This window comes from Pteropus medius, unplaced genomic scaffold (genome assembly GCF_902729225.1).
Source record: "Pteropus medius unplaced genomic scaffold, Ma_sr-lr_union100, whole genome shotgun sequence".
Taxonomy (NCBI): domain Eukaryota; kingdom Metazoa; phylum Chordata; class Mammalia; order Chiroptera; family Pteropodidae; genus Pteropus; species Pteropus medius.
The window spans coordinates 5,066,192-5,091,296 of record NW_024348242.1 but is presented as its reverse complement, the minus strand read 5'-3'; the positions used below and the strand labels follow the sequence as shown (position 1 = coordinate 5,091,296).

At 51.6% G+C, this 25,105-nt stretch overlaps 2 protein-coding genes across 4 annotated transcripts; one reads left to right on the top strand and one right to left on the bottom strand.

The window, feature by feature from the left end:
* Positions 1-937: 937 nt before the first annotated feature.
* Positions 938-12,944, top strand: LOC120616078 (calcium release-activated calcium channel protein 1). Of its 2 annotated transcripts, none has more exons than XM_039879386.1 (2): positions 938-1,338; positions 11,945-12,940. In XM_039879386.1, the coding sequence occupies exons 1-2, from the start codon at positions 1,177-1,179 to the stop codon at positions 12,542-12,544; spliced, it is 762 nt and encodes a 253-aa protein (XP_039735320.1). In that variant the 5' UTR covers positions 938-1,176; the 3' UTR covers positions 12,545-12,940. The 2 variants fall into 2 exon arrangements, with proteins under 2 accessions (XP_039735320.1, XP_039735319.1); XM_039879385.1 differs by having other exon boundaries at positions 945-1,455; positions 11,945-12,944.
* A 657-nt stretch (positions 12,945-13,601) lies between these two features.
* On the bottom strand, positions 13,602-24,843 carry MORN3 (MORN repeat containing 3). 2 transcript variants are annotated; one of them, XM_039879387.1, is made up of 6 exons: positions 23,887-24,843; positions 20,590-20,747; positions 18,917-19,076; positions 17,597-17,781; positions 17,207-17,290; positions 13,602-13,711 (listed from the first exon to the last, which is right to left on the bottom strand). In XM_039879387.1, the coding sequence occupies exons 1-5, from the start codon at positions 24,029-24,031 to the stop codon at positions 17,213-17,215; spliced, it is 726 nt and encodes a 241-aa protein (XP_039735321.1). In that variant the 5' UTR covers positions 24,032-24,843; the 3' UTR covers positions 13,602-13,711; positions 17,207-17,212. The 2 variants fall into 2 exon arrangements, with proteins under 2 accessions (XP_039735321.1, XP_039735322.1); XM_039879388.1 differs by lacking the exon at positions 13,602-13,711 and adding an exon at positions 15,599-16,779.
* Between the last annotated feature and the right edge of the window lie 262 nt (positions 24,844-25,105).

The window sequence follows — 25,105 nt, the reverse complement described above, 5'->3', positions numbered from 1 at the left end:
TATTCTCTGGTGAAATTGGCCTCCTAATGATCCAACAGCCAGAGATTGCTGCTTCAGGGTCTTTGCACCTGCTGTCCCTAGCCCGTTGGAAAGCAGGTCCCTGACTCTTTGTATTGTTGGTTCAGGTCTCAGCTCAAGTGTGACAAAGTCTGATATGTGCCCCTTTGTACACGAGAAATATGATTCCATTAAAGTTACCATTTTCCTGGACTCTCTCAGCCTCACATTTACTAGGTGTTCAATAAACACTTGCTGAATGAGTGTTATCGGGTGTTGGCCGGCCTACTTTGTGTCAGACAGTGAACTGTAAGTGAACGAACTGGACAAAACAGACCAAAAATCCCTGCCTAGAACATTCTAAAATTAACATTGCAGCCCAGCCCAGCCCCTTTACCTTGCTTTATTTTTTCTATATATTTATCACCTCTAAATCATTATGATTTACTCCTTGGTGTTTGTGTCTATCCCACTAGAATATAAGCTCCACGAGGGCAGGAAGTGCTCGCACCAAGTAGGTGCTCAATAAATACTGAATGAATGAACTCTAGATCTCAGCCTGCTTTTTTCCTGAAGACCTTGAGCTACCTTGTACCAACAGGGAAACGGGCCACAGGAAGTGCCCAGAGGTGACCTCAGGCGTCCCGAGCAAGGAGTCCGAAGTCCGGGAGCAGGGCCATCGGAGCAGCTGCAGAGACGGGAGGCGCCGGCAGCTGGAGCGCGGTGGGGTCCCGGGCCTTGGGCACTTCCAGGAAGAGGTGCCGGCGCCCGCGGCGTCGCGCCAGAGATTGTGGGCGGTGCCGTCGGAGGAGCCGAGTCACATGACCCGCGCGGGCCCTCCCACCCCCTCGTGGGCGGGGTGTTGGGGGTGGGCGGAGGCGTATGCAAATCAGCCTGGGGCGACGGCCAATCGCAGCGCGCGCCGAGGGTCCGGGCCGGGGGATCCGGGACGCGGCCTCGCGCGCAAGCTCGCGTCGCTGCCGCCCCGGGCTTTTGCAAGCGGCGCTGCAAAACTGCCTCCTCCACCTCCTTCTGTTCCTCCGCGGCCGGTCGCGTTAGGCCGGGCCCGCGCGAGGGGCAGGCGGCGGCTGCTTCAAGCGGAGGCGGAGGTGCGGCGGGGAGTGGGGGCCGCTGCCTCCGCTGGCGCCCGGGCCGGCCCGCGCCTTTGCAGCGTGCTTCATGCATCCGGAGCCCGCCCCGCCCCCGAGCAGCAGCAGCCCGGAGCTTCCCCTCAGCGGCAGCCGCCGGAGCCGTCGCCGGAGCGGGGACGGGGAGCCCCCAGGGTCGCCGCCACCGCCCGCCGTCACTTACCCGGACTGGATCGGCCAGAGTTACTCCAAGGTGATGAGCCTCAACGAGCACTCGATGCAGGCGCTGTCCTGGCGCAAGCTCTACTTGAGCCGCGCCAAGCTCAAAGCCTCCAGCCGAACCTCGGCTCTGCTCTCCGGCTTCGCCATGGTGAGCTCGGGCCGCCCTGCCCTGCCCCCCCTCCTGTCCTGGCCGCTCAGGCCCGCAGCCCCGACGGGGCCCACAGGGGTGACGGGGAGAGCTGGGAGAATGCTGTCGCGGACGCCAGAGGGGCTAAGACGTGAGGAGAGGTGGGCGACAAGTGACGCCCTATGTGGGCGATGGGGTGTCATACAAATGTCCAGGGCTAGAGGGACTCGAGGGCCTTCAGACGGGCAAGCTTGATACGGCAAGGAGGGAGAAACAGCAGGATCCTCGAAGTAGATCTGTAACAACCCGGTCTCTCACTTGTTCCGGGGAAAGGAGGGACGTAAGGGATCTGATCTCCTTGGGAGCAGGTGTCAGGAAGTAGGAAGGAGGAGACGGACCCCTGAGCTGGCTCTTGTGCCCCCACACTTGAGGCCAGAGATATTGGCGGCGTTCTCTTATCACCCAGTAGAGGGGATTTCCTGACACCCTTATTTTCCTACCGTATTTTCCGAGAGCCTCAGCCTGGGGGTTTGACAACCACTCCCCACACTCCGATTTTTCTCCAGCAACTTGCCACTGAGTCACAGGATGGGGGAGGAGAGTGGGACATATTCCCTTTGAATGGGCTCTTTCTTGTTTGGGGGGCGGAGATGGGGGGCGGAGAGTAGGCATAGTTTCCTCTCCCTGTGCTGGGCTAGGCGGAGTGAGAAAGGAGCCTCGGAGGGGTGGGGTAGGTGAGGCTCCTGGTTAGGCAGAGAAGTGGCCCTGGGGATGCCTACAGGCGGGGAATCTTGGAATCTCCCGAACCACAGCACTAGTAACAAGTCTGGATTATCTGCCTGCTGGAATGGGATCGTCCCCCCACCCCACCCCAGGTCTGTAGCTCAGATCACTCCTGACACTGAGTGAGCTAAGCCCTTAGCCTTGAGGGAGGGAGCGGCTACACCCTTTGTGTTTTCTTCGGAAGGGAGTGTTTCTGGTACTCTCCCTGTGTTCTCCAAACAAGTGGCCCAAGACGATGGAGCCTGCACTCTTTAGAAGCTCTGAGCGGGCTGGAGCACACTGGGCCACAGTGCAAATGCCAGGTGACTGGGGGTGGGAAGAGCTCTCCCAGCTCTGCCACTTGCTGCCTTAACTTCTGAATGAAGGCAGCTACTCAGAAGTTTCTCTGATTTTAAGAATTAAATTGAGGGAGGCTTGAGAGAGCATTTAGGTTGATATGATGAAATTCTGGTCTTTTCATCCCAAATCCTAAGAGACCAGTCTCTGCCTTTGCCTGAAGACTAAGAAGAGCCGATATTTACCAAGCACTCACTACGTACTAGGCATCGTCTGGGTTCCCTAACTCCCACACTAACTCCTCGACCACCCTTCAAGGGGATTTTGTCTTGGCACTTTACCAAGGCCACACAGCCAGTCTGCTGGAGTGGGATTTGAACCTAGATCAGCTGGCATCCAGAACTCTCTTGGGCACGTTTGTCATTTTTGTGTATGGAGCTCTGATCGATGCCTAGCCAGGGTCATGTTAGGACCAGGCCTCCTAGGAAATGAGAGATAAAGCAGAAAAGTTTCTTTTAAGGAAAACAAAATGTTACAGTTTTGGAGAAGGGAGTGACAGCAGCGCTCTGGGTTTAAGATGGTGGGATGCTTGTTCCCCTTTTTCTTGGGGTCATAGATTCATAGCTACCCAGGCCCCTTCCCACTCCAGGAGAAGTGAGGATCCAGTGAGTGACACTCTTCTGCCTTCTCTAGTCCTCTCTTCCAAAGAAGCCAAGCCTTCTAATCAAATGTCACCTCCCTCTTCCTCTTGCTAAAAGCAGTTTGGGAAGTCTGGAGGCAGGGGCAGCCAGCAGCATCGGGAGGGCCTTGGCTCACCCAAACTGCTTATTGGGGATCCTTATTTTCCCCAGTCGGGGTGGCAAAGGCTTCCTGGCTCTGCTGATGGAATCCTCAAAAGTTCTGCCGGCAAGGATGGGCTGAACCCCATAACAGCGTTCATTCTAGGGAAGCAGTTACAAGAGAGCAGCTGTGTTTGCCATGTGCCTAGAAATCTATGGGAGAGATGGGGTTGGGGCAGGGATGGGCATTGAGCAGGGCAGGTCTGGCCATGTCCCACCCCAACCACGGACACCCAGTTTTGTGAGTGAGCCTGCGAGGAAGGGGTGCCACATAGCCCAGTACTATGGAAACAGAGTGAGGAGTTTCCTGGACTACTCTCCCTGTCCTGTGAGTCAGCACTACCAACTTCCTGCCCCCCTAGAGACCTGGAACACCAGAGTAGTTGACATGACCTTTGATCTCCAGGGGGATGCCAAGCTCACCTGGTCTCCAGGTGAGATTGAGTGAGGGTCTTCCAAGAGCCGGAAGGGGATTGAGAGGACCCCTGCCCCTCTGCTGTGGGTAGAAGGGACTGCCCAGTGTCCTCATGTGCTGGGGAGATAGGCCATGAGGCCCCAGACGAGGGGGCTTTACTCTTTGGGGCCAGGTTTCTCATGTACAAACCGGGCATACATCCTGTTTTCCCAGGGACTTGCATGAGGATTCATTACGAGGCCCAATTGGGCCTACGAAAGGTTGAGGAATATTCAGGATCTGATGACGTATACCTTAGCTGGACCCTCTAGTCTGCAGACAAGGTTCCTGCTCCTGAGGGTATTTCTAGAAACAAGATGCTGTGTCTAGGCTTAGCATCCAGATTCCAAACCAGGGGCCCTGGATGTAGCACATGGTCAGCATCCAGCAGGTGCTCTTGAGCAGCGGTCTCCAACCTTTTTGGCAACAGGGACCGGTGCTCCCACGAGAATCTAACGCCTCATGATCTGAGGTGGAGCTGAGGCGGTGATGCTGGCGCTGGGCAGTGGACGCAAATACAGATGAAGCTTCACTTACTCACTCGCCATGCAGCCCGGTTCCTAACAGGCCACGGACCGGTACCGGTCTGCAGCCCAGGGTTTGGTGACTCCTGCTGTTGAGCCAGAGGTACCTTCAAGGACCGTCATTTTGGCCATCTGTGCCTCAGTTTACCTCTCAATGAGAGGCTGCCAGGCTCGGCCTGACCCGGTCCCCTGCAGAACCGTGGCAAGCACACATGGCAGTCTTGGTTTGCTGGGGAGGGCAGGCTGTAACGTTAGCCTAAGCAGAAGATAATTGGGAAGGTCAGCCTGCTGCCGTCAACAAAATGCTTTCCACGACCTGGGATCAATTATTTTTGGATTATCTGCCTCCTCAAGTTCTCTGCCCGCCAGCACCCTTTTGTTCCCAGGTTCCAGAGCGGGTTCAGAAGTTGCTTGGAATTTCTATGAAAATGAGTTGGAAGGAAGAGCTCAAATCATAAGACATTATTGAGCCTCTATGACGTATTGGAAGTCCAGGGGGCATGGAGATGAGTACAAAATTACTATTACGACTCATAGTGCTAAATACTAATAGTCATCGTTGCTGTTTTTGATTGGGCCCTTGTGAGAGGCTCAGCGTTGTGCTAAGTGTCGTACTTGTACCATCTCTTGTGATCTTCACACAACCTGGTGAGGATTGAATGACTTGCCTGACGTTACCTGGCTGGTAAGCGACAAAGCCCTCTGGTGTAGCCCCATTGCTGTGGGAGAGGAAGCGTGGGAGAGTGATGGGAGGCTCAGGTATTTTTGACCAAAGTAAGAATGAGGACTCTGAAACCAGACATCTTGGGTTCAAATCCTGGCTCTTCCACTTACGACTGTGAGATCCTGGGTAAGTCACTTAATGCCTCTCCGGGCCTCAGTCTCCTCGTCTGTAAAATGGGGATAATATTAGTTCCACCTGCATAGGATGGGGTGAGGATTCACTGAGTTAGTAGAGATAGTCCCCAACTTAAGATGGTTTGACTTAATGGTTTTTTTGCCTTTATGATGGTGCAAAAGTGATATTCAAAATAAATTACACAGGGTATTCAACATTTTATATAGGCTTTGTGTTGGATGAATTTGACCAATGTTGCTAATGTAAGTGTTCCGAGCACGTGTAAGGTAGGCTAGGGTAAACTATGATGTCCAGTAGGTTAGGTGTATCAAAAGCATTTTTTGACTTCCAATGTTTTCAACATACTATCGTTTTATTGGGATGAAACCCCATCGTAAGTCAAGGAGCCTCTGTATTTGCAAAGCACTTAGAATGTACCTGGCCCAGCCATCAAGGAATCTTGCTCACCCTTGGAACATGGTGTTGGGACTGCATTTATAAGGGTTAACTGATTTAGAAGAATGTGATTCCAGCTAAGCCTTGAGGGTGGTAGAGTTAGGGCTTAGGAGGAGAGCCCTCTGATCAGAGGAAGTGTGGGGAACAAAGTTTGTGGGAAAGGCAGAAGGGCTGGTGTGGTTGAAGTTCAGGGTCTGTGAGAAGTAGTAGAGAAAAATGAATCGAGCCAAGCAAGATGGCACAGGGCATTGACTGGCTGGCTGGGAAATTTGAACTCTTGTATAGGCAATGGGGAGCCATAGAAGGTTCTGGAGTGGAGGAGTTACATGATGAATTCTAGAATAATGTTGATGATGTTACTATTTACTCAATACTAGGCATGTACCTGGACCTTCTTCTTTGATTCTTATTAAATCCTTAAAACAGCTATACAGGTATGTACTGTAGGTAGAACTAAGGTTCATAGAGGTTATGATCACCCAGCTAGTAGAATTCGATCAAGCCCTGGTCTGCCCGACCTGGAGCCTTTGCTACTCAACTACTGTCTCCCCACGTCCCTGCAGCTGGTCAGTCACTGGGCCTTTGAAGTCTTCCAGATGTCCAGCTCTGGGCTGTGTAGAAATGGAATATTGCTGAATGCCCCAGGGAAACGGTGCTCCCTGCCTAACTGAGAAGCCTTTTTGTAAGTGCCTTAGGCACATTTCTGGAATTTTCAGCTTGGATCTGTGTTGAGCTCTGCTGGTCGCTGGGTCCAGGGCTGGTGAAAGAGGACTCAGGGTTCCCAAGGGGCCACTGTGGTAATCGGGGTGGGGGTGGGGATTCTGTTGGAGAAGTAAAACTGAGAAAGTTTAAACCAAAGCCAGCAGGTTTCTCTCTGGTGGGACGTCTGGGGGCCTTTAATGTACTACTCCCCAGAAGTGATGTCTCAAACTGATAGGACTACAGGCTCTTAAGAGGAGAATCTCCAGAGACTATGGTGTGACAGCCGTTTTGGGGAGCACTGGTCTAACCCAAGAATGGCCAGCTTTTTCTGGAAAGGGCTGGGTAGCAAATACTGTCGTCTTTGCAGGCCACGAGCTTTCAATGGTAACTATTCAGTTCTGCCATTTTAGCTCAGGCCACAGGTAAATGGATGGATGTGGCTATGCGCCAGGAAAACTACAAAAACTGTAGTCTGCAGGCCACAATTTGCTGACCCCTGGTCTAAATGTTGGTCTCCAAACTTCTGCGCGCATGCTCTTCACAAAAGATTGTTAGCGCTAGCCTCAGTATCTGTATGCTTATGTATACAAATATGTATGCATGTTATATGTGTATTGTGCATATGTCAGCTTATGCATGATATGTGTTGTCATAAAACACCATGTGTATTAAAACATACATAAAAATACAATATCGAAAAGTTGAAAGGATGAGCTAAGTAATAAATGAATGCCATCAGAAGTTCTAATGTGGTCTTCTGACTTCCAGCAGATCACATAGGATTGTCTGTCGGACACTATTCCTTCCATATTCTTTTACGGAGGCCCCTACACTGAGTGCTGGAGAAAAAGAAATGGAGTCGAGTGAGCAGGACGTGTCATTCCATCTTCAGACAGTGTGGTTAGTGCGGCGGTGGAGGAGCATTGATTGAAGGACACTTATCACGGCCAGAAAACACTTATTTGCTTAAATGTTCGGTGCCTGTCATCTTCCCTGGGGCAGGGAGTTGGTTGTCTTAATTCCTGCCTTTTCTCCAGCAGAGCCACAAGATCCTCCAAGCACATAGTCGTTTTTCAATAAATATTTTCCGTGAATGAATGAATGGCCCCGTCCTCACCTGGGAGGTCGTGGAATGAATGACTTGGAAGGTAAAACCTAAAGAAGTCGGAATTCGCCAGATGAAGGGAAAGTCTAGGCCTGTTTTCCCCGCCGTCCCCACCCCAATCTGCAGGTTCAACCGATTAGTGGCTTGTAACATGTATTTAGTGAGTTGCAACCAACATTTTTTTTAGTGGAATAAGAATGGAATGAAATAGAAAGTGCCGTGCATTGCGTATTGTAAGAATAGACCATGTTCTTGCTTTTAAGTATTGTTTGGTAGAACTTTTATTTCTGTTATAAATGTGTATCTATTTATAGAAACATTTGGAGTACTGGACTGTAGTGGTCAAAAGAGTTTATAACCTGCTGGACTAGGCCTCAGTCCTTTCTTAATAAACGGTTTGCATCTGAGGTGGGGCCGGCAGGCTCAGACAGCTCTGGGTGACCCCGGGTGACTGTGGCTTGGCGGCCCTCCTATTCTAGGCTGCAGCCACCCACCCTCCTCAAAAAGAAGCCCAGGCTTGGGAAAGGACAGTTGTGTCTCCCAGCTGTTGGCGCTGGGGTCGGGCCAAGTATAAGGAGTCTGCCTCAGAAAGACCTGGACTTTCAGGTGCCAAGAGGCCAGGGTCTCCGTGGAGCCCAGCAGGAGTGAGGAGAGGTGGTCGGCATTCAGGCGCAGTAGGAAGACACCTTGCAAAGCCAGCCAGGCCCCACCTTTCAGAATTACACAGCCCTCTTGGCTCATGCTTGAAAATTGGCATCCCAGCGTCCCCGGTGGGGTTAACGGACCAGTGTGAGTGGGGCTAGTGGTCTCTCGCCTTTTCTACCCCTTTGGGACTCCTGTGGCCAGGTTTAAGCAGGCCCGTGGCTGGCTGGGAGCTGTTTATTTTGGGTTAACTAATGTTCTCCAGCTATATTTACCTTGTGAAGCTGCTTGCAATCTGATCTGATCTGATCTCTCTGGGACTCAGCTAGGGGCCCTGAGTCGCCTGCCAGATTCCACGAGGCCCCCCTGACTTTACTCTCCCCACCCATGGGGAGATTTCCCAAGCAGGAAGCTTTCTGGAAAAGGCAGCGACCTCTATTCCTGCGAACAGTTTTCATCAGGATCCATGGTTTATGCCAGCTGTTCTTTCAGAGCCCCATGGCTCTGAACTTGGTCTTTAATGTGGGAACAGTACACACAGCCAGTCTGCATGGTCGAAGTTCCAGGAATTGTAGGGTCCGGCGAGGGCGATGGGGTTTCTTCCGGAGCATAGTAGCAGGCCCCTTCCTCTTCCTTAGCTAAGTGTGCAGACTGAGCCACCCAGCTTCTCCCCAGCCCAAGAGCTGGGGGAGGGCTGGCCAGTTCTGGTGGCCCCAGACCAGGTGTGTCCCAACAGCTGCTTCTGACCCTGGAGCCTATGGGTGTGACGAATGGTGTGGAAAGGGTAGTCTCTGTCATGCTGATATGGCCATCTGGCCAGATGTGGTTGAGGGCCCAGAGTGGGGGTCTGGTCTCTCTCCCACCCCGAAAGGTAGAACATGGAAACATGGGGTCAGCTCTCGTTAGCCTGAGCTCAGGGTGTCCAGGAGCTATTTCTCTTCCACTTCAAGCCCTGTGTTTTCATTTTCAACTAAGATTTATTGAGCACCTCCTGTGGGCTGGCCTTGTGTTAAACAATATCATATCAGGACCTCATTTAATGTCTTATTCCATCTGGGCTTTTATAACAGAACACCACAGACTGGTGGCTTATAAACATTTATTTCTCACAATTCTGGAGGCCGGAAGTCCAAGATCAGGGTGCCCGGAGATTAGATATCTGGCAAAGGCCAGCTTCCTGGCTGATGGACAGCACTGTCCTCACATGGTTGGGAGGCAAGGGAGCTCTGTGGGGTCTTTTTTATAAGGGCGCTAGTCCTGTCATGGGGTCTCCACCCTCGTGACCTAATCACCTCCCAGAAGCCCCACCTCCTAACACCATCACATCAGGGGTTAAGGTTGCAAAGTATGAATTTAGAGGGGACAGGAACATTCAGTCTATAATAGCAACCATGTGAGGGAAGCTGTCCTGTTACCCGCTTTGCACACGGGCTTCAGGGCCAAGTGGACTTGAGTTCACATCTCCCGCTCAGGGGCAGTCTGACCCTTGGGACAGCCGACCTACCTCTCTGAGCCTCAGTTTGTAAAAGAATAATGATGATGTTACTAATAATCATTGACACTTTATTAAGCTTATTATATACCAGGTCTTGTCCTAAGGGCTTTATATTTGCTAATTCATGAATCCTCAGAACAATTATAAGAAGTAGGCCCTCCGGGGAAAAAATAAAATAAAAATAGGAAGTAGGCCCTTAATTTATAGATGCAGAAGCTGTAGCACAGAGAAGTTGAAATACTTGTCCAAGGTTACCAACTTTGTAAGTAGAGGAGCTAATTCACGCTTCAGGCTACACGGAGGGAGAGATACCGGGTAAGGTTACAGATTGAGAATGTTACCTGTATATGAACCCCCTTCTGCTCCCAGTGCCCAGCTCTGGGCCTGACACACCTAATGGGTCCAGACATTTCCAATGAGGGAATAAATAGCCAGTGGACCTGGGACAGCCAAGCAGCAGGCTCTCCTGTTTGTCCCTTCTCCGGTTTCAGGTTCCGGGGCAACAGGCCAAAACAGGAAGAGGAAGTACTGGGGGTGGGGAGGTAGCAGGAGGCACCCACCACTAGAGGATGCGTGCCCCGCTTTTCCAGTGTAGGCAGCCCTGGGGACAGACCGCAGGGCTTCCGGATGTGACTTTTAATTCACTGTGCCCTGGTGGCCTGCCCTGATGCCCCATATCCCTCACCAGCATGTACTAAGAATTGTCAGAGCTGACATTAGGCCACCAATGGTCTTAAAAGCAGTCAAAATCCTAATGACACTGCTCCAGATTTATATGAACTTGAAACATTTTGTAAACTCCTAGGCCGAAAAGTTCATAGAATCATCAATTGTAGAGATTCCAAAGCAAAAGTCTGTGAATCCCATTGAAAGTGTCTGAAAAGTTTTATGACTATTCCTGGGTATTCTGAGGATATCTGTTATTGTCACCAGAGTCTCAAAGGTGTCGGACCGCAAGTCAGCTCTAAATTGTACTTACCCCTACACCAGGAGGTTAGAAACCAACCTCAAAGGATTTCACATAGAGACAGTAGCTTTGAGGATGAGGTTTCTAAACTTAGTAATAATAATAAAGCTTACTTTCACTGAGGGTTTACTTTGTGCCAGGCAGGCACTCAAGTATTTTACTTGGGATTAACTTAAGTTAATCCTCATAAAAATCCTGTCAGCCATGTCTCATTATTTCCATTTTACAGACAAGGAAACTGAGGCCCAGAGAGTTAGAGGGACTGCCCAGAGTCATAGTCTAATAAAGGGCAGAGGAGTTAGGATTCAGAGGCAAGCTGCCTGGCTCCTAACCACTGCCCCACACAGCCTTTCCCGGCCATAGGAAGGGTGCAGTAGAACAAGAAATGAAAACAAACAGGGCCCAACATTACAGGCGAAAGGAGAGTTGGTGGGGAAGGAAGGAGCCTACCGCCCTCCCCAGGAGTCTGGAGGGGTCAGGGCAGCCTGGCACGTACATACATAGCGAGCACTTAATGAAGGGTCACTGTCCTTCACGGTATTGCCATCATTGCTCTCTGCCCCAGGCCCTGGCAGTATGCCTGCCACCCGCTGCTCCTGGCGCAGATCTGATGAGCTGGCTCCTTCATATGGGGGTGATTTGCAAGGCCCAGGTAAGAAGCAGCGGGTGGTGAGCCCAGAGTATGCCCCTGCTGACCCCGGATCCACAGGTCTCCAGGAACTGGGGAGCAGCTAGTAAGTCAGCCCTGGGGCCCTGAGCCCAGAGCTGGGCCTGGGGAGGGAATGGCCCCAGGGCTGTCCCACCATCTCTTCTGGGAAGCGTCCTGTGGTTCCTTGTTGGTTGGCATACTGTGTTCTTAGACAGGGCCTGGGCGTGGCCTGGGAGGGCCTTCATCCCTACTCTGGGGCCAACAGGGGGACTGGTAGGTGCTTGCTTTTTTTTTATGCAAACCTTTTTTTAATCGTAGTCAGACGGACATAAAACTTACCATTTAACCATTTGTGGCAGTTGGTTTTTAATTCCTGGCTGGGTGGTAACAGCAGTGGTGACTATTTGGGAGGTGTTTGCCATGTACCAGGAGCTCTCGTTTAGTTGTTAAAATAATCTTTACGAATTAATATGATATCCCTATCTTACAAAAAAGAAAGTTGAGGCTCAGAGAGATTCAGTCCTCGACTTTCCCAAGGACATGCTGCTGGTGAGCAGCAGAACTGGGATTCGAATCCAGGCAGCCTGCTTTTGCCACCAGTACTTTCTGCCACCTCTCAGCCCCGAAGCGGGTGGGTCTTGTTATCCCTATTATACAGATGTGGAAACTGAGGCTCAGAGAGGTCAAGTGACTTGCCCAGGGTCCCAGAGCTTGACAGGAGGAAAGCCTCTGTGAGCTGTGACCATCCTGGTGCTCAGCCCACTCTGCCCTAACCCCCAGGTGGCGATGGTGGAGGTGCAGCTGGACGCCGAACACGACTACCCGCCAGGGCTGCTCATCGCCTTCAGTGCCTGCACGACAGTGCTGGTGGCGGTGCACCTGTTCGCGCTCATGATCAGCACGTGCATCCTGCCCAACATCGAGGCCGTGAGCAACGTGCACAACCTCAACTCGGTCAAGGAGTCGCCCCACGAGCGCATGCACCGCCACATCGAGCTGGCCTGGGCCTTCTCCACTGTCATCGGCACGTTGCTTTTCCTGGCTGAGGTCGTGCTGCTCTGCTGGGTCAAGTTCTTGCCTCTGAAGAAGCAGCCGGGCCAGCTGCGGCCTACCAGCAAGCCCCCAGCCGCAAACGTCAACAATGGCAGCACTGGGGGCATCACCCCGGGCCAGGCCGCCGCCATCGCCTCCACCACCATCATGGTCCCCTTCGGCCTGGTCTTCATCGTCTTTGCCGTCCACTTCTACCGCTCATTGGTCAGCCATAAGACGGACCGACAGTTCCAGGAGCTCAACGAGCTGGCCGAGTTCGCCCGCTTGCAGGACCAGCTGGACCACAGAGGGGACCACCCCCTGACGCCCGGCAGCCACTATGCCTAAGCCCTCCCGGGCCTGGGCACATCCTCGCTTTGGCCTTAGGCCCTTCCCCACGATCTCATCCTGCCCCAGCCTCAAGGACAGCCTGTGCAGGGGGCTCGGCTTTTGTCAGGGGGCAGAGAGTGGAGGGGAGAGGCTCTTTTTTTAAAGAGAAATTGTTGCACTTTGAAACTTTCCTCTAAGAAAATAAGCACTTCCTGTTCTTCCAGCTCCAGGTTCACCTCCTATTAGGAGGCCACCAGTGGGAGCCAGAGCGGGGACAAATGCTCCCTTTGTCTTTCCCTCCTCCCCCATGCCACCTGGATGCTTCCTGTCTTTTCCGTCTTGACCGCCCCCCTAGTTCAGCGTCGAGTGTGTGCGTGTGCGTGTGTGAACACATAAATATACTCATAAGGGACACCTCTCGTGTCTGTATTTGTTGGGTCTGGGCTGCCTCGTGTTATGTCTCTTGGTGCCCCAGTCAGGTGAGCCTCTAAACAAATTGGTTTTTCACCATTTTGAGAAATTTCGAATCTACAGAAAAGTCGCATGAACAATAACTGAAATATGTAGTCAGTTCTTGTTATTCACGGTAGTTCTATAAAGTCACCGTGAACGTGGATTAGTGGATGCTGAACTACCAGTCTTACAGAAAACACGGAGTGACGTTCCTACGAGCCTCTGGTCACAATATTTTTGTTAAGTGATCCGTACGCAACTGTTCTATGTATGTTTCTGTTTAAAGACACCTTATTTAATATATGGTGTTGAGCCATTACCATTGAACTCAGGGCCAACAGAACTGTCACTCATCCTTAATGAAGCTTACCTACCTGACACAGGCATTTTCTCCAGGAGGCCGCATCGTAGCCTTCCCACACTCAGGAACACTAGACGGCACTTCAGCACTACGCTTGAGGGCCGTTTTAAACAGCAAAATTAACAGAAAGCACAAAATGAAAAACATGGCACCGAATAGACCATGAAAAGGATACTTGTTGATAGTGTGACAGATGAAACAAGAAGGCAGAGTGTCTCCTTGTTCGGCCTCTGCAAGCAGGCACATTTACAGACACCGAAACCATGATTAACGAGGAGGCCTGGTGTGTTTCCGCCGAGCCGTGTGCATTGGCTGCAGGTGCTGTGACCCTTCAGGTCTACGTACTTCCTCCTAAGACCAAGGACGTTCCCCTGCATAACCACAATTTAGTGATCAAATTCAGATTTGCCATTGATACAATACTACCATCTACTAGAACGTTCATGTTCGCTTTCCTGTTTGCCCCACACGTGTCCCTAACAGCAGTGTGACCTTTCCATCCAGGATCACGCGTTACATTGAGTTGGAACAGCTTCCCTTTTCCCTCTGTTACACTGACATTTTCGAAGCGTCCAGGCCTATGGTTTTGTAGAATGTTGCCTCAGTCTGGTTTCTCTGATATTTTGTCATTATTACAGTCAGGTCGTGCGTTTTGTCAGGAATGTTTGTCTCCATGTTGCAGATAACAAAATTGATGCCCAGGGAGGTAAAGTAATTGGCCAGAGTTAGAACCTGGGAAGCCTGGCTCAGCGCCTAGGCGCACTCAGAAATCTTAAGTGGGCGGATTCTGGCTTTGCTTAAAGAACTGGAAGAGCCAGCAGCAGTGCTGGGCCCACCTCCTTACAGAACAGCTGAGTCGCAGCCACCCTCCTCCCCAGGACCTATGTTTGCCACAGTCTGCACTGCTCCCTCTTGTCTCACACCAAGCCAGCCTCATCTGTTACTTGTCTGGACCCCATGGGCCTTTGACTTTGAGAGCTCTGTCTGTCCCAGAAACCCAATACAGAAAGTGGTTTTATAAACATAAAGTACTCAGGCTGAAGTGAAAGTTGGTCAAGGGCAGGTGTAGCCCTAAGGTCTTGTCCTTCTGTGCACACATGGTCGTGGACAACAGCAGCTTTTTGAGCCAGGTGGGGAAGGGGACCCTCCTTTTTCCTATCACAGCTTCCTATTCATCCTGCATCATAAGTACCACAGTCCACCCCTTCCCTGTCCCTAGATGTTCCTCTGGACCAAGTAGGGAGGGAATAGCCAGGCGCCCGTGTGAAACCCTCTTCTGCTCCTCAGAAAAGACAAAAGCACCTCCCATGCATTCCCCTAAGAGATCCACCTCCCAGCTTCTGCAGAGACCTGGGATCCGGCTGGAATAATTTCTGGGTCATGACTCTGTAGTCTTAGGTTTTCTTTCTTAAACTTACTTGAACTCAAGGATCACCAAATTAGCTTGCAAAATGCAGCCGTCTATGCCCCTCCCGCCCCTGGTGTGTCTGGAGTCTAATTTTTAACAAGTATGCCAGGTGCCCTTGAACCCAGGTAACTTCAGGAAACACAGGTAGTTGAAAACAGTCTCTTTAATGTCAGTTTCATTTACATTTTGAATAGACAGTACATTCATATGGTTCCAAATACACAGCAAAAAGTTGTCTTCCCCTATTTCCAGTTCTCCCAGAGACAACCATTGTTGTCAGTTTACTCCGTTCCCATCCAGAGGGATTTTATACATAAACAAGCACACGCCCCCTACTTTTTCTGAAAAATTGTAGCCTTCTATACACACTGCCACTGTTCCATACTTTAAGAGCAGATAGACCTATGTTTAAATACAGCCACTTTCTAGCTTGGTGACTTGTGAACCTCCCTCTAAAATGGCATTCATAATAGCAGGACACCTCAAGTTGTTGAGGGGCTATGGGAGAGGACACAGGTAAAGCTGTCAGCACAGGGCCTGGCACCCAGTAAATGCTCTATATATCTGGCTAATTCTGCGTCCCAAGGCAGCCAGGCTCAGCTTGCTAGAGTCAGGTATAGACAGAACCACTTGGGTCAGGCGACTCGCTTAAGATTTAGAGGCAGAGAGAACCTCGACGGTCATTGGGTGTTTATTGAGCCTTTACTATGTGCCAGGCACTGGGCACTTAAGCGAGTGGCCTGACCCAAGTGGTTCTGAACATCGCAGTATCTCGGTTACACTGGATGGGGGCTGAATCGTTCTTTCGCGGTGTGTTTACACTTTAGCATATTGAACAGGATCCCCAACCTCTACCCACTAGGTGCCAAGAGCATTCTTCCCTGATGGCCGTCACCACCAAAAGTGTTTCCAGACATCCCACATGTCCCCAGGGAAGAAGGGGACAGGAAATCATTCTTGGATTAGAGCCACACCTCAGTTGACCCTCACAGTAGCCACAACAACGCTAGGTGTTAGTACTTCTATTGTCTTGTATCAGAGGGGAGGAAACCTACAGGACAGAGAGGTTGAGTGAGGTACCCAAGAACACACAGCTAATAAATAAATCGCAAGGGATTCACATCCAGGTAGACTGACTGCAGAGCTCACACTCTTACATAAGAGGCCCTCTTATCTTGCAGGAATGTTGTCTAGATTAGAATTATGCACAGCCCTTCCCAGATGTCTGCTTCACAATTAACCTCAATACATGTTATATTCATTATGATTACATCTGCTAGCAAATCCTCAAACATCCCTGTGAGATCTCTTTAAGTTCCATTTTATAGATGGGACATGGAGGTCACTTGCTAAGGGTCACAAATCCAATAAGTCAGGGGTTCTTGGCCCTGGCTGCACATTAGAATCACCTGGGGAATCTTCTGAAGGCCCTGGCCTCACCCCGGACATGTGAAACTCTGGGCGTGGGACCTAGTCTATAGCTTTTAAAGTTCCCACGGGATTCCAAGATTGAGAGTCCTCCTGTTAGGCCAAGAAGCCAGGTCAGGTTTTAACCCCAAATCTTAGTGACAAATGTGACCAGATAGATGCAGGCTCTTTCCCTCTGGAGCATCTCAGAGCTCAGAGACCTGGAGACACCTCCTGTCTCTTCCCCCAAGGTCAATCCGTGCAGCCCATGGGGACGTCTTTCCTCTTCTCTACTTAAAATCTCTCCCAAGTCTCCCCTGCCCCACCCCAAACCTCATGCCACAGGCCACCGGCTAATGCCACCAGATACTCCTTTATTCTCATGCACTCAGGGATGGGGTCCTAGGATGGAGGCCACAACAAGAGGGTTTCCAAGGCCAGCTAGAGAGAGAAGCACTGGCCTCCTACGGCAAAGAATGGTCCAACGCTGGGAGGAACAAGGTGCCCTCTGAGGGAGCCAAGGGTGTGCCCGGAGTCACCACTCACTCCTCCCGCAGGAGCTGCACCAGTCTGAGCAGTTGGGTGACTTAGGCTTGACTTTCTCCTGCAGCTGTGGCATTCTCTCTGCAGGAGCGAGGGCTTGGTGGGAGCTGGCGTTTCAAAGACACTGTACAACGCCCGCTCCTCGAACCCCACTCACACCCACACCAGGAGGGGCTAGGACTGGATGGGGCCCACTGGGCAGATGTGCAAGTGGAGGCCTGAGGCAAACCACCTTCCTCGAGGGCATTCAGGGGTGAGCCGGCCACCTGACTCCAAGCAGGATTCCTTCCAATAAGCTCAGGGCACAAATGGGAAAACTTGGGCAAGATTGAATGAACTGGTCTTCAGGGAAATGAGTTTTGAAGGAAAGGAACTGAAAAGGATCAGCTAGACTGCAGGAGACAAGAAACCTACCCTCTCCGATTATGCCCCTGAGCCCCTTGGCCGAAGGAGACCCCAGGAGCTGCCTCATCCACATAGAGGGTGACCAGCATGCCTACCCCCTCACCTGGCATCAATCTCCTTCTTCCTGTGTCTTCCTGAACATGGCCAAGGCTTCCTCCAGCAGGCCGTCAGGGTCTAGAACTTTGACCTGGAGGGAAGCAACAGGGGTTGGTTAGAGGAGCATGGAAGTCTCAGGCTGCCAGTTTTATGAGGTGCTGCCTGCTTCTGAGGGTGCTGCCTGCCTTGGAGGCGCTGCTGCCCACCTCGGTGGGAGGCAGTGCTGCTTCCTTTGCGGGGTGCTACCTGCCTCCCTGGAGATGCCCTGACTGAAAACAAAACCTCGTCTGTTCCCTGGCTGAGCTGAGCTGGGCTGGGCTGGGCTGGGTGTGGCTGGGGGGTGCTATTTTTTGTCTCTTTCTGGTTTGGCCAGAGAGCCCTGGTGAGAGCTGCCCACCTCAGGAATGGGAAACTGTGTGGGCTCAGGGGCCTCATCTCGGCCAAAGTCCGTCATCGTGCCACACTTGGCCACGTTGTCCACCCAGAAGCCTTCAAACAGCTGACCGTGGTCCAGGTGGAAGAAACGCCCCGACCCGTTCTTCAAGCCTCGCTTCCAGTAGCCCTCATAGCGGTTCCCATTCTCTGAAAGGACAGGAAGTTGTGGGTGCTGGGCATAGCAAACCGGGCCAGACTGCCAGGCTGGCCCTCTGCCTCTCCCAGGCTGGACGCCATGCCCAACAGGAAGGCAGAAGGAAGCAGAGTTGAATGGTGTGCTCTAGGCTGGTGGGTGGAGTAGAGTCTGGGACAACCGATCTATACACATCAGAGCCCTGGGGTGTCAGCGCCTTCCAGAATCAGACCTAGTTCACAGCTTGCGTCCACTACTTACTTGAACTTGGACAAGCAAGATAGTTTCTTATGTGTAAAAAAATAGCTAATAATATGAATAGGCAGTGTTTTTCAGCACTTACTCTGTACCTGGTTCCACGCTATGTTACTGACCTATTTCCTCGCAAAAACAGCTCTGTGAAGGATGATGGACTGCATTTTATAGGTGGAGCTTGTAAAGTTCAAGCGGTTTGATTGTCTTGCTCAAGGTCACAGAGCTACGAAGCAGGGCAGCGACAAGTTCCAATTTGTAAAAAGCTCACTTTGGTTTCTATGTAGAAAATGGACTAAGTCCTGACACCAGTGGGGGCTTCTCATTACTCCTCCCTCTGCCTGGGATGTTCTTTCCTAGCTCAGTGACTATCCTGCTCCCTCTCCTCCCTCTGTTTTCAGTTCAAACATTACCACCCCCCCCCACCCCGCCACCCCGGCAGGGAGGCATTCCCTGACCTCTGACCCGCAAGTCAATCTAAATAACCCCTGTCCCCAACTCCTGTGTCATCCTCCAACTTGCCTTCCTATATCTAATTCCTTAGCACTCTAACAGACTGTGTCACCTTGAGCAAGCAACCTCTCTGTGCCTCAGTTCATTTGTAGAGTGAGGGCGATAAAAGTACCTATCTTACAGCGTCCCAGTGAGGATTAATGAGCTCAGTGCTGTGTAAGTGTAGGCTATGACTGTTATGACCGTAAGAAAATGTCTTAATTGTTTATATTTATCGCCAGGCTCCCCTGTTAGAGTATAAGCTCCCTGAGGGCAGGGATCTGGTCTGTCCTTCACCTTAACCCACTCCACAGGCATTGCGGGGGCGTGGCCAAGCAGGCTCGGAGGAGAGGGGGCGGGGCGCGGCCCGGTGGGCGGGGCCGGGCGGCGTGGAGGGGCACTCACTCAGGCGCAGCATGCCCTCCCCGTCCGGCTTGTCGTTCCGCCACTGGCCCTCATAGATGTCGCCATTGCTGTAGTACATGCGGCCCCACCCGCTGCGCTGGTTGCCACACCACTCACCCTCGTAATACTCCTTGGGTCCGAAAAACTGGATCCCATAGCCCTGAAAGCACGAAGATATCCCTGTTCACGCCGCCCCCGCTACTAGGAAAGCCCTGTCGTCCTCCCTGGCACCCATGCCACACACCCGGACTTCTCTGCTTCCTCTCTCAGTCCTCCACCCAAGCCGATGGTCGTGTATTGCTAAGTCGCCTGAGGCTGTCCATTTCTGTCTGTCCTTCTGCGACCGCTTTCATGCAGCCCATCATTTCTCCCCTCCTCCCTGGTCCCCCCTCCTCTACTCTCCCATTCTCCCCGCCCCCGCTGCATCCTCCAGTCAACAACAAGAAGGACCTTTACATCGCCCATCTCCCCAACTCTGATGCCTCTGAGAATCAGATCAAAGCTATATATAAACTTTCTCCTCAGAAAAATGAGCATCGGCACCACCATTAACGTCCAACCACAGAGAATCATGGACTCCCAGCAGATCACACTTAAGGAGGTCGAGCCAGCAGCCCAAGTCTCTCCCTCAAAATTCTGATTCTCCTCCGAGGCCCCCACCCCTGTGGGCACACACTCTGCTGACATATCCTTCCCTTTGCTACTTCTGCCTCCTTTGCTACTTCCCTTTCTCTCTTTTCTCTTCCTGGTTAACTCTTTACATCTTTTCGTGTCCCCTCCTACAGGAAGCCTGCCTTGAATGCTCAATGATCTTCCTCTGGGCTGTCTGTGAAACACTCTATCCTAACACCATATTGTATGTAAGCTGTTTATTTGGGGATCTCTCTCCTCACTGGCCAATAAATAAGCAATTTGAGAGCAAAATTCATGAAATCATGAGCTCTACCACTTGCCAGCAATGTGACCCCAGGTAGGCACATCATCTTTCTGAGCTAGTTTCTTCATGGATAAAATGGGAATGATAATAATGATGGTGATGGCGATGGTGATGATGTGAGAGATGAAGGACCATATCTCGTTCCATCAGCAGTTGCTCCATGGCGATACTGTATTTTTATCTGTCTCCATGACCTATGGTGAGGATTCGGGCATTTATGGGTTGAGGACACGCCTCTGGCTGGCTTCTACCTCTGGGTCCTGAGACCTTCCTCTCTTGTCCTATAGCTAAGGGTGTGAACTCAGCTTTCTTGCTCCCACTTTTCCTACACGTCCCTTATCCTCACCCGACAGAAGGAGGATTCTCAGAAAGGGCTGCTCAGGGAAAAGAAAGCCAGGAAATGAGAGAGGGGAGGAGAATTCACCCCCATACAGCCTGGCTGGCTTCTTATAGCCACAGGGTGTCACAGGCTCCTCCTTGAGCCTTCTCCTCTGGCTTCCTGTTTCCTGAGTTTTGTTCTGAGAAGCCTTGATGATTACCCCACCCCTTCCTTCTCCTACCCACACAGTACCCCTGTTCTCCTCCCTTCAACACCTCCCTTCTCCCAGGCCTCTATTCTTGCTCTCCCCACACACACACACACACACTGTCAACACACAATACACACACATAATAACACAGCTCGTTGTTGGGCTCATGATGGCCGACACCCCAGGGCATGATGAGAACAACTCACCGATTTCTTATCGCCTTTCCACCAGCCCGTGTATACTCTCCTGTACTTTCCTGTCTCTTGATCGGGAAGGCTGAGGGTGCCATAGCCATCTCGCTTCCCAAACTTCCAGTCCCCCTCATAGACGGCTCCTTTCTTCTTCCAGATCTTTGTTCCTTTTCCTGATGACACACAGATGGGCCAGTACTGCAGACATGGTCGCCACGGGGCTGGGAGAGTTGCTGGGGGGCAGTTGCTAGGTCTGCCTAGGCCTCAGGGGCCCCTAGACTTGGTAACTCTTGAGGGCTGGGACAGGGTCTGTGCCTTGTCTCTAGACCCCCAGCACCTGGGAAAAACCCAAGAAAGTTCCAGTTTCTACAAATAGTGGTTCTCCAGCCCTTTGCCCTGAAGCCAGACTGACATAGCAAACCCAAGTAGAAATCTGCCCCTTCAGCATTTCGGCTTCATCTCTTAATAATATGGAATGGATATGCCACATGGCCAGGGTTTGGTGAACAAAAGGGGGCTACTTTGGCAAGCTTGACAAGCTCGATACTTAAAAATAACCACAAAGGATGTTTTGATCATTAAAAAAAATCCTAACTGAGTGAATTATGGTGGGAACTCTCATCCTAAGGCCTGTATGATAGATGAATCCCTACCTCGAACAAGCCCTATCCATTGTTCGTGTGCATCTAGGATAACATACTTAAGATGTCAAAACAGTCTCCTCCAGACTCTGATGTGGAGCAAGACAACCTCAATATTCCTCGTTATTATCTTTCACCTGCATACCTCTGTAAACTGTGTTCATGAAATGTTAACTATCCTGCAGCCACCCATGTAAAAGAAGTATGTATCTCCATTTTAATTTTTTTATCTAATCCTAGAGATTTCCCCGCTTTGCTTTCTCTCACCTTAATCTACCACCAATGGCTTTCATGCACCTGACTTACATCTTCTCCTTTGATTCTAATGTATCAAATAAGCTGCAAAACTACCATTCTCAGGAGCGTTTTCTCAGTCCCCTGAAATTTTGCTTCCTGGACTAGCCTCAAAACCCTTGGCTCATAATAAACTCTTTCTTTAGGTTCGGAATTTCTTTCATTGACAGTTTCTAGAAAATGTTCTGCATGTTTCTTCGGTTCTCTTGAACACACCTGGAGACCCATCTCATACTATTCCAGCCCTTTCTGTGTCCTCCACTCCCACCTTCCACAGACTGCCATCCAACCACTATGGCCTCCGTGCTGTTCCTGGAACCCACCAGATGTAATTCTACCTCAGGACCTTGGCATCTGCTTGTTCCTTGACCTGGAATGTTCTTCCCCAAATACTCACTCACTCTACCTCCTGCAAATCTTTGCTCAAATCTTATTAAGTTGGTCCAATGAGACTATTTTCCTGCGGGATAAAGGCAAAACTTACCATAGCCAGGGAGGCTCTAAGTGCTTGGCTCTCCTGACCTGCCCACTCTCTCCTCTTGCTCTCCCTGCTCCAGCCCCACTGGCTTCCAGTCTATTCCTTGAACAAGACCTAATACCGCACAGCATCCCTGCACTGTGATCCCATGTCTAGAAGACATGCCCCTCTGCCTAGCTAATCATTCTGATTCTCCTGGGCTCAGCTCAAATGTCACTCTCTGACTATGTTCTCGTGGCCCCTTTCGTGTCCCTCTCTGGTCCCCTCACAGCCTGATGTCACTACTATTAGCCATGTGACCTTGAGTAAGTCACTTCCTCTCCCTGAATCTGAGTTTCCTCATCTATAAAATGGGTTATTACCTATCGTGCAGGTTCTCTGTGAGACTGGAAGCTCCCTGTGGTTGGGATCATGCCAGATGCCCAGTCCAGGGCCTGGCATGGACTAGGAGCGCCAGTGAGCATTAGTGGGGTGAATGAATGAGAATCTGGAGAACCACCAGAGCCACTCCATCCTGGCCTTGCATGATGACTTTTTATTTTAATCTCTTCCAGTCTGCATATACCACAGCAACTCATTTCAGCTTGGGCGAAAGGCGCGTCTTGAAAGAGGTGGGGTCTGGCCCTTGAGTTCCTGACAGGTCTTTCTGCAGCCCCAGCCCCTACAGCTCTATGCCTCCAGGGGGTGAGGGGCAGCGGGACTCACACAGGAGAAGAGCTCAGAAGGCCACAACAGCCTACAAGAGCATATTGCAGGTGGGGCAGCCGAGATCCAGAGAATAAGAAATGACTTACCCAAAGTCAAACAGCTACTCAGCAGTAGAACTAGGCTCAGAACTTCAGGGTCCTGACTCCTAGTCCAGGGCCCTGTCTACACCACATGCTGCCCACAAAGACTGAAGCATACAGCAGGCATCTGTAACCACACACAGAGCTCTGAGCAGCCACATAAAGCCTGGCCTTTAAATCAGTGCTGAGAATGGGTGTCGTGTCACACACTGGGTGGGGTCAACTTCGGAAGGCTTTTCGGACAAGGAAGATTCTGAGTAGCATCCCTACCATGCTCAGCTCTCAGGGAACATTCCAGATGTTTCCCCTTCTGCAAAGACCTTGGGCTACACACTTGATAGATAGCATCTCTTATCTTTACAGGTAGGTATTATTTCAATTTTACAGATCGGGGAACTGAGGCTGAGTGGTATAGTGATCACTCGAGATCATAGTTGGTGGCACTGAGATTCTGGCCCAGATTCATGGGCTCCAAAGCACTTCCTCACGCAGGAAGGCAGGAGAGAAGTGGTTAAGAGCATAGAATCTGGAATCGCCAGATTGGAGTGAGAAGTCATGCCGCCTTTTTTAAATAAAAACTTTTTTTTCTTCACCGTTTAATTTGTGTCACAAGTACTCCTGTGCCCCCTGCTGGTTAGACCCAGAGCCCAGTCCAGTTAAAGTCGGAGCCCCCAGCTGCTTGGGGAGACCGGGTCCTCCCTCACTGCCTATTGGTCAGACCCCAGATCAGGGCTGAGTTTGAAGACCAGAACCCCAACTGCAAGCTGGTTTCTGCGGTCCGCGTTTCCCTCTTGCTAGCCAGCCCTGTGCTTGGCCCAGGTCTCAGAGGGTAGGGACTGAGTTGGAGTCCCCAGACCCCCAGCTGTGGCTAGGGTTGGTGTTTCAAGACTGCGTTGTGCCCTGCTGGTCCCTGAGACCTTCTCTCATCTAAAGTCAGGGCCGAATTCCTTTCCAGAGCCCGCGGCATGTGGAGGCCCCTGGATGATCCAGGTCATCATTCGCCCCTTGGAAGGCGCCTCAGAGACACGTCTTATGTCCTGACTCTTAGGACCCTGACTCCTAGTCCATAACCCACGCTCACCACTGGAGCCCCCGAGGGTCCCCCACTCACCGTGTTTCATGTTGTCTTTCCACTCGCCCACATAGCAGTCGCCATTGACAGCATACACCTGGTGCCTCAGTCCATTCTTCTGGGCCTTCTGGTCCCATCCCTTCCACAGAGGCTCTGACTTTTGCGGGCACTTGGAGATAGGCATGTTGGCTGCTTTTGCAGGGCCAGAGGGTGCTGGCAAAGGGTTGGGGACATCAGGGGCTCAGCATGCCCTGCGTTATGCCAGCGTTCTGCGGCTTCCTGGGGAGGCACCTGTCTGAGCTCCAGTGCGTGAGTCATGTGTGTTCTGGGTCCCTGGGGCCGAAGAGCTGCCCTCAGAGGGGATCCTTCTGTGCTGGGCTGACCCTCGGCCGTCCCCTCCCTTGCTTCTCCATGGGCCCCCTGGGGGGAGGGGTCTGATGACACAATTGCTGTGGAACCCAGGGAAACCAGTACAGCACTTGGGTTTGTGATGGCATTAGGAAGAATCTGCCCTCGGGCAGGGGGTGACAGTCACACATTTAATAACCAGGATGACCAATCAGAGTGGATGCTGGCCCTAAGGCTAGAGCTTGACCTGGAGCCCCCAGTGGTGAGCACTGGGACCCACTTCAGGGGAGTGAGAGTTGGGGTACCCAGGCTGCTCTGGGCTGGCAGACAACTGCTATGGCACCTCCCACAGGGACACCCCCTTACACACACACGGGCCTGGCACCCAGCACTTTAGCCCTCTTGGTTCTGTGTCACCTGTCAGGTGGATAGGAAGGTGGAAAATCCCAGAGGCTGGCTTTGCAGGGATTTGCAAGCTGTCAGGAGAGCCCACAAAGATATTGCCTTCAGGGTGACCAAGTGTCCCCGCATGCTCAGGACTGAGGGGTTTCCTAGAGTCTTGGACTTGCAGCACTAAAACTGGGACAGTCTCAGGCACACCAGGATGACTGGTCACCCTTCTACCTCTGACCTCTCATCACTGCCTGGGCACCCGACCTGTCTGCCTCATCACCTGGTTTTTCCACCAGACCCGGGGCTCTCCTGCCCGCCCTTCCTGGTGGGGTTGTAGAGAGACTTTGAGTGTCTAGGGCCTCTCCCCTCACTGTGTGCTTCATGTCCCCAGTATAGATGTTCCTGTCTTTCTGTCTGTCTCCATGGGGCTTGTACAAGGTGATAAAGATGGTCCCCTCTAAAGCTGGGGATCCCTGTTCCCCTTCAGCAAAAATCATCTATTCTGCTCCATGGATTG

Excerpts from the sequence above, each read along its gene's own strand:
- LOC120616078 (XM_039879385.1), top strand. The coding sequence starts at position 1,177 with ATGCATCCGGAGCCCGCCCCGCCCCCGAGCAGCAGCAGCCCGGAGCTT. Across the intron at positions 1,456-11,944 it reads TGCTCTCCGGCTTCGCCATG|GTGGCGATGGTGGAGGTGCA; the intron begins GTGAGCTCGGGC and ends CCTAACCCCCAG.
- MORN3 (XM_039879387.1), bottom strand. The coding sequence starts at position 24,031 with ATGCCTATCTCCAAGTGCCCGCAAAAGTCAGAGCCTCTGTGGAAGGGA. Across the intron at positions 20,748-23,886 it reads GAAAGACAACATGAAACACG|GAAAAGGAACAAAGATCTGG; the intron begins GTGAGTGGGGGA and ends GTGTGTCATCAG. Across the intron at positions 19,077-20,589 it reads GGAAAGGCGATAAGAAATCG|GGCTATGGGATCCAGTTTTT; the intron begins GTGAGTTGTTCT and ends TCGTGCTTTCAG.